The 10,712-nt window shown below is 39.7% G+C and overlaps 1 protein-coding gene across 1 annotated transcript; it reads right to left on the bottom strand.

Annotated features, from left to right (window-relative positions):
- Positions 1–234: 234 nt before the first annotated feature.
- lrrtm4l2 (leucine rich repeat transmembrane neuronal 4 like 2) lies at positions 235–1,884 on the bottom strand (the record flags this gene model as incomplete). Its single annotated transcript, XM_079468157.1, has 1 exon — positions 235–1,884. One exon carries the CDS (start codon positions 1,882–1,884, stop codon positions 235–237), a length of 1,650 nt encoding a protein of 549 aa, XP_079324283.1.
- Positions 1,885–10,712: the final 8,828 nt, after the last annotated feature.

A 10,712-nucleotide genomic window follows, 5' to 3' on the forward strand; every position in this document is an offset into this window, starting at 1 on the left:
ATAATTGTATGTAAAGTCAAAGTCTACAGTAATGTAATAGTCATGACGAAATGTAATTTTCAATTTTGGATGAACTGTTCTTCATGCATTTAAATGTGAGGTTTTCAAATGTGTTAACATCCATAGGCTAAAGCTTCATTGGGAAAACAAAGCTGAGAAAAAGAGGGGCAGTCATGCTCTTGAAAAGTTTACCTCTGACTCCCCGGTGCAGAGAATGCGTTTGTTAGCGACTGGTCATACCTCGCACTCTCTGGAGCCCGAGATGGTGCAGGTGCACGCCCCCCCGTTAACCAAAGAGTCAATGGTCTCCACATTGGCATGGTTGTAGCTCAGATAATATTCTTGCAGCTGGGAGTTGATGTCGGGCTCTGGCTCTTGAGTCTTTTTCCTGCGCTTGCGTCGGATGGAGTGCTGCTGGAGTTGCCTCATGCTGTTGGGGTATCGACGCCACGACACGTAGATAACCAACAGGATTAGTGACATGGATAGGAACAGCGCCACGCTGCCAGCGATGATCTTATGGAAAGTCATGTGCTCGAACTCCGGCTCCGGGGTGAAAGGTACCGTGCTGGCCGTGACCGTTAGACGTGGTGGAAATCCATTGTCGGCCTGAACAGGGAACGAAAGCTTTGGAGAAAGTCTTTGGGTAACTTCAGAAAGCTGAGTAGTGGTGGTGAAAGGTGTTGTCGTGGTGGTTGCGGTTGGCTTTGTCACGTAAAAAGTAGTTGTGGTTGTGGTTAAAAGAAGAGTTAATTCCGTGGTGGGTTCCACCGTGAATATCTCCTCACATACAGAGTTGTTTCTCACGGCGTCCACAACCTTATCTCCCTGTAGGGATTTGGGTGTACTGCAGATGATGCTGGCATCTCTCGTTCCTCTGAAATTTCTCAGCCAGAACACTAGTGGGCAGATGCTGGCGCTACAGTCCCATACGTTACCTGCCAGGTTGATGGTGCTGATGGAGATCCACGATGACACCACTTCTTGTGAAACGTTGCTGATCTTGTTAGACTCCAGATTGAGCGTGTGCAAATTGGGCAAACACCTAAAAACGGCGGGGTCTAAAACCTGAATCTCATTGCCCGATAAATCCAATTTCTGCAGGGTGTGCCACGTCCAAGGTAATCCTTGAATAACTGTCCGTATGCGATTCCATTGCAGATACAGAGCCTGCAGATTTAAGAGGCGTGGAAAAAGGAAAAAATTTATCCTGGAAAACTGATTGTGTTCGAGATGCAGTTCCGTCAGCCGCAGTAGGCCCAGAAAGGTCGTTCGAGTTATTGTCCGCAGGCGATTGTAACCCAAATCTAAAAACTCCAGGCTTCTACATTCCATAAACGTGCGAACGGGAATGTTTTTGATACTGTTTGACCGGAGGTGAAGGCTCTGAAGCTTGCGAAGCCCTTGAAAATGCCCCGCTGCCAGATCCTCTAGCTGATTGTAGGACAGGTCGAGGTTGCGCAGGTTCGGAACCGCCTCGAACGTGCCGTTTTGTAACTGCGTGATCTTATTAGAGCTCAAGATTAATTCCTTTAGCCGGCGAAGGCCCTGGAAGGCCAGTCTGTCCATGACGCTGATAGAATTGTGGTCCAAATAGAGCCACACCAGCTGGTTGAGGTGAGCAAATTGGTATGGCAACAACACCAGGAGGCCATTGTACCGCAGGGATAGCCCCTGGCACCCCAGAGAGATGTTCTCCGGGACATCTTGAAAGCCGCCAGACTCGCAGTAAACAATCTTGCCTTCGCAGCGGCAGCTCGCTGGGCACATCTTCTCCCCCTTGCTGAGCAGCAGGAGAACAGAAACGTGAAGGAGGAAACATGTGAGACGCCCCTCCCATAGTGAGAGCCCTGTGGAGAGACAGACAGAAACACAGACGGACATTTTGGGTCAGTTAAAGTTCTCACTCAAGGTTTGCAGGTACGTTTGTGTGTGTGTGTGTGTGTGTGTGTGTGTAACAACCCATTTCTTTATCAAACACAGCAAGATGAGTCATGAAAATGATGGGTAGGGAAAATCCTATGAAGTGTGGGGGCTGTAATGCACAAAATCTGAAAATGCATTGGGAAGCATACTGAGTTTGAGCAAATTATCTGTGATTTAACACAACACCATTTAATGTACCCTAGGCCAAAATGGGAAGGTTAGTGGGAAGTTGCTTTTAATGAATGGAGTAGAACTCATTAGCATACATCCAACGTGTGCACTCGGCATTCGCGCCAAACAATTTGCCGTTTCCACCCCCATCAAAGATTCACCTAATGGCACTGGGTAAAAATAGCATACATTCACAAATCTATGCGGCTCAAGGCAGCCAATAGTTAAGCATCTTAAATTGCGTGCGAGGGAAAGCGACAACAGCGTCATCCGTCTCAGAGTTTACTTGTATCATTAGCCGGGTACATATGAACGATTCGTACCATGCTGTTCTTCTGCTTTGCTCCGCTCCTGTAACAAGAGGAGCCGTGCAACACCAGTGGGGCTTTACACAGTCATCAATTTGATATAATAGCGTCCTATTGGTGCAGTAAATATGTTTTGTTCTGTGTCTAAAGGCCAGTCACCCGTCGCCTGCTGATTAGTTATCGAAAAGCAGAGATGGCACAGAGAGCGCATGGCTGCCCTTAGCAGCGGAGATCATTAGTGCCCTGGCCTTAATGGATAAAGACCCACAAGAATGCGGTAATTCTTTGGACGAGAGACGCTGCAACCAAGAAGGTGGTTTGTTTTCCCTGGTGGATTACATGCCTTGCTAGACAATATCATGTAAGTAATTATATGAGCCATTAAAACCGTATTTTCTTTTAATTGGCGAAAAAAGCACCGAAAGAGAATGGTGGCCACATGGAGGTATGGTGGGGTTGTTCTCCAGGGTATTTCATGAGCAATGGGTTACTCAATGGTTTGTGAATATTTTTTCTCGTCGGTTATTAAATTCACACAACAGAAAAACTTCGTCCTCGGAAGGCTGGATGTAAAGCTGGGCGATCAATCTTCAGGTCTGGCTGCTAAAGAAATCAATGAGGAAATTAAGCCTTTGAGAGTCATTAGAAGATTTTCTGGGGAGATTCTCTTAATGTTTTCTTCTCAGTTAACTGTTTAAAATCAAGAGCAGGTAGGGCAGTTTTTAAAAGCACAGCCACCTTGTGTGGTCTTTATGGATGGAGGTCTGGAGGGTTTCAAAGCTGAACTGTATGAGCTCATATTTAATAAACTCCTTGCATAAGGAGCCATGAGTGAAGTCCAAATTTTGAAATTGACATCTTTGCTTGTTATTCAAGTGGGTATTAAAAATATATAAAATCTGTTCGATGTCGTATGATAAATTATAAAACTTTACTCAATGTTTGCTTTTTGTTTATTTCCATGAATTTGTACTGTATATTAAAATAAAACACATATTTTGTCATATAAATAGGCCTACATTTATCCAATTATGTGTTTTGTACATAGTTCTCATATTTTGATGGATTCATTTAATCTAAGGAGGCATCCTCCAGACATCACTTTTGGTCACTACTGTACATGAATGATGCAATAAAATAAACATGTAATAAAATAATAAACTCAAGTTTGGATTTTGAGCTCTCAGGTGAGACTCTTGGTTTTGCATTACCAAAGGAAGTTTGAAAGTAGTTTTCTCCATGTGAACAGTGTTTTACAGGTAGTTGCATCACATCCTATTTTGGTTTCAATGTGCAAATCGTGCAAAGGTTAGTGTTCTGTAATATTGTACCTTTTTTGTTTATTTTTCTTATTTGAGAAAGTCTTAATTATGTTCTGTGGAAACACTATACCACAGATTCCGATGAGTGGTCGTAGGGGGACCGTTCATCCCAAATAACAATGCTTTCATTATTTACTCACCATTTCAAACCTGTTTGACTTTTCCTCCTGTAGAACAAAAAGAAGATATTTTGTTGATAACCAAACAACTTTGTCCCCAATTAACTACCATTATATGAACACTAAACCATTTTTTAAAATATCTTCTCTTGTGTTCCATTGAAAAAGGAAAGTCATAAAGGTTTTGAACAACACGAGGGTGAAAATCTGATGAGAGATTTTTTTATTTGTAAACTATCCCTTTAACATTCTTCAAACATATGAACATATTTAGGGTAGACCGCATTCAACTAGATCTAATTGAAGCTGTGGGACAGAAAACCTCAATCATTCAGCCATCAAAACATCTTTCTGAAACAATTACAGGTGACAAAACAATGGATTGTGTTATTTAGACATGACATATGACAACCTGTTATATGGAGACCAAATGTCTGTCTATCCTTCGCAAGCTTAAATTTTCTCAATGCCTCATTCTGTCAATATGCAACTGAAAGGAGGCTAGGATATTCCTAACACATTTGTTCTCTGTTTCAGGTTTCAATTTGACAATTCATGACAGTCATATTCATGTTTCTTCTCGCGAAGGCCATTAAACGTGATGTGGACATCAGGTGCAAAAGCGAGCGAGTGGGAGAAACACCGCGGCCGTCTCCTTTGGCAAAAAGACAAGTTGGTATTTCAGAGGAATGCTGCAGTGGTCTATTACCCTGACATGAAGTGTAATACCCAGACCGAACCCAGCAGGAGATGATTAAGAAACTAGATGTAATGCTGTGAGGTGTTAAGAAAAAACCAGGGTAACAAACCAAATAAATGTGGCAGGCGAGCCACGTTTAGCCAATTCTTGGGTACACAAGAGTAATTACATCTTTGATGTCGGCAGAGAGTCATCGTTTCATCAAAAGAACCAGCCAACAGCAGCTGGAAATGCAGCAGAAGGGAGAAGGTTGAGCGTTACTCTGGGGTCGGCCTTTGTGTTTAAACATTTGAAGGATGTTTGTTGATGTTTCGCTTTGTGGCGGATTAATTTCCAGCCTTCCTTTAGACTTGTGATGTCAATCCACAGTTCACAGAATGAGTTACTGACCGCAAAACACTTGAGATCCATCAAAGTTCTGGAGCTATTTCAACTAGTCGATTCACGGGAAGAGTCTGAAAATCTGTTTTTTTGTCATGCTGTGGACATAAAGGTCAATTTCATCTTCCACGGCATCACCTCATAACCTAGTGTTAATGCTGCTTATTCAAATCCAGTGTTGCTTGGATATTCAAATAGACTCCATTGCTAAAAACACTAGAGTTGGCGAACTACATTACTGCTGATTTGCCATGCACGACTGTACATTCTGAATATTCCTAATGCACTTAGATTTGTGCCATATGTTCAGGGCCTTCATTCCCTGGAGTCTGTAAGGTAATGCATTTGATTCTTAATATTGAATTAAATGAATCTTGATGGACCTTGCATTTATCAGCTGGGGTGTTCACTTGCTTGCTTTTGCACACATCCAGTGTACAGTCAGATTAACATTTCTGTTTTGTTATTCACGGCTACATAACGGGAATGGTTTCATCTTGTGAATAATTTTTTTTAAGGATTTATCCATTCCTCTTCGGATTCCCGTCTGCTTTTCAGATGTTGTTCTGCACAAACCACATGTCTGTAGGAGGATGTAAACCCAGGCTCTACAGGCTGGGGGAAGGTGGGTCCTTCCGGGTTTATTACAACACAACTGTTGGTTTTGCTCAAATGGATTAGACCATGGCCAAGAGTGCTTGGTTTTAATCCAAAAGTGTTTATTTCAAACAGACAGCATATCTCACTAAATCAGGGATATCATATTACAACTTCATTATAGGAAGGCTTAGAACTTCAATTAGGTTCTCGCTTTTTATTACAGGAATATGGAATGAAATTGATTATCTGTCATGTCAAATGAATCTCGGATGTTAAAAGTTAATCGTGACTCATCGGTGCATTCAAGGACAAGTTCTGTTTTATACCAGGTGATCTGGAGTGACTGCCAGAGATTGAGTACAGTAACTGCCGGGGCGGACGTCTATTTATACCACGTACAGAAGCTGCATAAAGAATCAGCAGTGTTCACGGCGCTCTCTCTAAAACACGGCCGTACATGGTTACTGACTCAAATGAGGACTGAACTACTTGTGGATTTCAATGGAAGCCATCACAGAAATGTAGAATTATGAATCCCAGCCGACCTCTGAGAAAAGTCCAGAATGCAAAGATATCCAGACGATTTCGATCATATTCCACTGCACTGCCAGCAGGAGACCAATTACCCCACAGTAAAAAGCCTCACTTTAATATCAGTCAGACCAAGCGCACGACGTTTGCATGTAATATGACATATGTTCCTCTGTTAAAAAACAATGATATAGCTGACTGCCCTTTTTATCCGATGAAGTATTTTTGAGCTTTATAAATCTGAATGTGCATTGCATCTCTTTTTCAAGGCATTTAAAGACTGAACCACACCAAAACAAAATGTTCAACAATCGTAGGCACAGGTGAAATTATAGGTTATATTTCTTTAAATATATTGCTAATAAATATTATTTAAAAAGAAAAACATTCTATAAAGCTCACTATGTGCCAATTTGACCAGACGTATCCATATTTTATCTTCATAATTCTCTTTAGGCTACATTCCTGGCATCTAAGTAGATGAATGTGTGTAGTGATTTACGATCAGGGAGGTGAAACACAACGGCCAGAAATCAGGTTGAGAAATGCATTGCCCAGTGAAATGAATTAGAAAACAATTGCATACGCACACATTGCATATTCATTAAGCGCGTTCAAAAACACATTACGAAATTGATGCATTTGGCACCGAGGATTTAAGTTTATATGCATGCGTCCCGTTAGGTGCGTCTGGCAAATGGGAATTTGGCACGGCATTACGCACTTTGCGACAACATGTTCATTTAACAAACCGAGAGAGAAAAAATATGCAGTGCTTCATGTTCTTACCCATTGCACAGGTTCTTTGCCAGTTGGGTGTTGAGAAGCAAATTCAGTCCCCGACTTCGGAAATCTCCTCTGCGCTTTTTGGCGATGCCAAAAACGAACACAAGTAGCTACATAAAAGGCGTCAGTTTGTTACGCGCAATGGCTTCGGAGTTGACCGTGAAAGCATAACTACCCCGAAACGAGTTCCCCGCTGACGATTCCCACGGATATGAAGTCTTACGAGAGATGATCACGTTAAGATGCGAGCCCGACTTGAAACGCGATCGTTTAATGCAAAAAACAAAACGCACAGAAGTTTTATCAGGCGTGGATTAGAAAAGCCAAAATGATCCATAGTGTAAATGTGTAATGATGCTGGATCCAGAGCGTCATAATCCGTGGGATGCTCGCAGCATCAGCACCAGCTAGTGTTTCTGAAGGGACGTGTTGCATGCGCCGGTTACAATGTTGCGCTGCGAGCGAGGCGCGTCGCGAACAGACGGCATCTATCACGCGTCACGCGATAGGGGGGTGGGCTGTGGACTAGTAATTTATAATCAGGGGCTTCTCTCTGACACGCAGTCTGTGGGGTCGCACCTAAGAAAGTGTTCGCTAATCACCACTGCGCACTTGAATTGAAGCTGAAATATTATGGTGTATAATAAATATGAGCTGCGTTTTCATTATGTGATGTGCTCCCTGCTGATCTTAATGAGATCTTTTATTTCTTAAGTAAAAAACTGTAAGAAATATTTCAGGTGTTTCTTTATATTTTCGTTCCCCTCTCTCTCTCTCTCTTAAAATTTTTATAGAATATGCTTTAATTACTGATCAATTTAATCAATTATTATATGTATAACATCCAATTGTAGAATTTGATGATATTTATTTGGTTGTCTCTAAAGCTCACTTAATTCGACGATTGGATGTTTACAGTTCATTTCGTGTCATCATGATATAAAGGAAGCGTGAGCCTATCCGTTTCATGTTTTTCTCATGATTCACTGAAGGGCATGTCATTGAACTGTCATTCTGATGTGTGAATGCTGATCATTCCTCAGATCAGATCTCTTTCAGTGCTGCAGACAAAAGCACATACATTCAGGCTTTATTTAAGATGTTCTCATGGAAATAGAGTCTGAACTAAAGCCTGTATCTGTCATATTGCTTTTATAATATTTTATGAAACAGTAATGCTGTCCTGCTATTAAAGAACCAGATAGCAGACAGTCCTTCGGCTTTGAAAAGTTTGCAAAGAATGTCACAGACAGAGAAAAGGCATTCAATGTGTACTCAGAAGTTTGTTGATTATTTAACAGTTGTGTATTTATCCAAAGGACTTTTATGCTTTCCAATCGCCATTTTCTCTTCACAAAGTTGAGTTATTTTTAATATGTTACGGGACAGTATTAGAAGAACTTGTCATTCTTCAGTATTCAGAGCAAGCACTTACTGTATCTGAATCTCAAACCTCTGGTCACAAACATATGTCATCGTGTGCTCTGCCAAAACTGTATGAATTTCCTTTGTTTATCAAGTCTTTAGAAGATTTTTATGGAATTGCTACTATGAAGAATAGATGGAAACATTTCACATTTAGCTCTCAAACTGATACTTACACAAGCCACAACCGATCATGTATTTGTGTCAATGAACCTGTTCACATTATTTCTTATTTTTGCGTGTTCCACAGAATCAGTCAGCCGATAAGTTTTGGTACGGCATCAGTGTAAGTAGCTGATTTTTCATTTTTAAGGGAATCTAACTGTGTCTGCACTCTCTGGATGTCCTCCATCAGCAGTGATGTCACAGTGTGTTTAGAAAATAAACTAATATTCATCAATCCGAAAGTGACAATTTGCAATGATTTGGCGTGCCTTGGGAAACATATTGACTATTTATGGCTTCATTGAAATCAATTTTTGAATACATTAAACTTGTTGGCAGGCGGTCGGGGTGCTCTTGTGATCTTTAATGAATGTCAAATGTAATTATGTTGTAATTTTCTCATCATCAGCCAAACTCTGCAGCTGCTGTTGACTCACAAGTTATCAGAGATAAACAGTTCTTATTGGTTACAGATCTGATCCCGTGCTATGTGTTTTTAATTGACTTTTTGAAACATTATCAGATATACAAGTTTTGCTGTGTTTTACATTTATTGTGCTGCAATTGTATGCAACCAAATTGAATGTTTTTTCTTTTCGGAAAGTTTGCATTGGATACAAATGAGCTTTTTTGTCTCATCATTTACTCATGGAGTCATACGATAAGCAGCTTCCAGGATTACTTTTGCAATAATAAACGGCTGGATGTTCATAATATAAAATAACTTAATTTTAACTTTAAGTTATTTTAACTTAAAATTGTGTGTTTTCAATTGTTCAAGAGAAGTGCAGTAACATTTATTATACAATGAGTTCATTCATCTCCTCTGATTGATCCCAATATTTGGCAGAACTTCATTGGTAAGCCTCTCCGTTTATATCTTTGTGCTCATCTGTGTTTGTGTTCTTTCAGTTTTGTATTCAATTAAACATAATGTATAAGCAGATGGATAAAATGATCCCTAATGTGTGTAAAATGCAACTTGAAGTGGGTTTGTTCTTTCAATGAAGCAGGTCTGTAAACATCATCATTTTTACAATCTAGCTTTATTCAATCTTGCTCTGAAAGAATGTCAGGACAGCTGGGCTTATGTAATATTGCTGGAGTAAGACATTCTGGGAAAAATAAGGAGGTGAAATGAATTTGTCCTTAGTGTATTTCGGGCCCTAACATGATGATTTTGTGTTTTATCGGATGGTCATTTGTTCATAGTTTACGCATATGCTGAAAACTCAGATTTGATTGGATCATTCAATAAAGTGCATTCAATCTATCCAGCTCATCAAATGACCATCTGTTATTCATCTTCACCCTCAGCAATAACGCGATAGCTATCATTACAAAATGACCCTATAGTCTAAAGAAAATGTAATCACTTGCAATCATTTCCATCAAATTATGATGAATGTGCATTTTGTGGGGATGCATAAAAATAATGAGGAACAATTTTGGAGATGAATGTGCTGAATTCATTTAAAGTAGTGATGTGGTAAAAATATGTATATGTTGAATATGTTCTTATGAGAATATAACACAGTTATATTAGAATACCTGCACAGCTGTTTTCTACTCATCAGATGAAATAAATACATTTAATAATAATAATAATAATAATAACAACAATGATATTATCGTTATTACTATTATCATTTTTATAATATATATCATAAGGCAACTGTCTGCTCTGCCTATAGGTAGCACCGGCCCTGAGTTTAACTGTGACCACGTAGAGCAAGTCAGTTTATTTGATCTCTTTTTTGATCGCTTGATCGCTTTTCTTCAGTTCAGTTTTGTAAAGTTCAGCTTATACACTGAAACGTTTGCCTGGGGCGGTTTCCCAGACAAGGATTAGCTTAAGCCTTCGTTAAAGTAGGATATAAGTTATAAAAAACATACTTTACAAAGAAATAACATCTTGAGACAAAATAATCGCACTTGATACTGTATATTTTCAAATAAGCCAGTGCAGTGTTTTACGTTCAAGAGTTATTCTGGGTAGGTTTAAGCCCTCGCTGGGAAACCGCCCCTTTAGATACAATTAAATTGGCTTTACAATTCTTTCAGTTAACTATTGAACATTTTTAAATGTTTTTACGTTACTTCATAATCATAAGTCACCGTAAGTTTGATGCAATTTCAATTTGATGCAATGATTCAAAACAAGTAGTTTGATGCAATTTCAGGTAATTTGTATGCGTTATGGGAACTCACTGCTTGTCTAAATTTAAAAACGTAAGTAAATAAGTAAGTACGTCGAAATTACTTGTAAAGACAGTTG

The sequence above is a fragment of the Barbatula barbatula genome, assembly GCF_947034865.1.
Source record: "Barbatula barbatula genome assembly, chromosome: 11".
Lineage (NCBI taxonomy): Eukaryota > Metazoa > Chordata > Actinopteri > Cypriniformes > Nemacheilidae > Barbatula > Barbatula barbatula.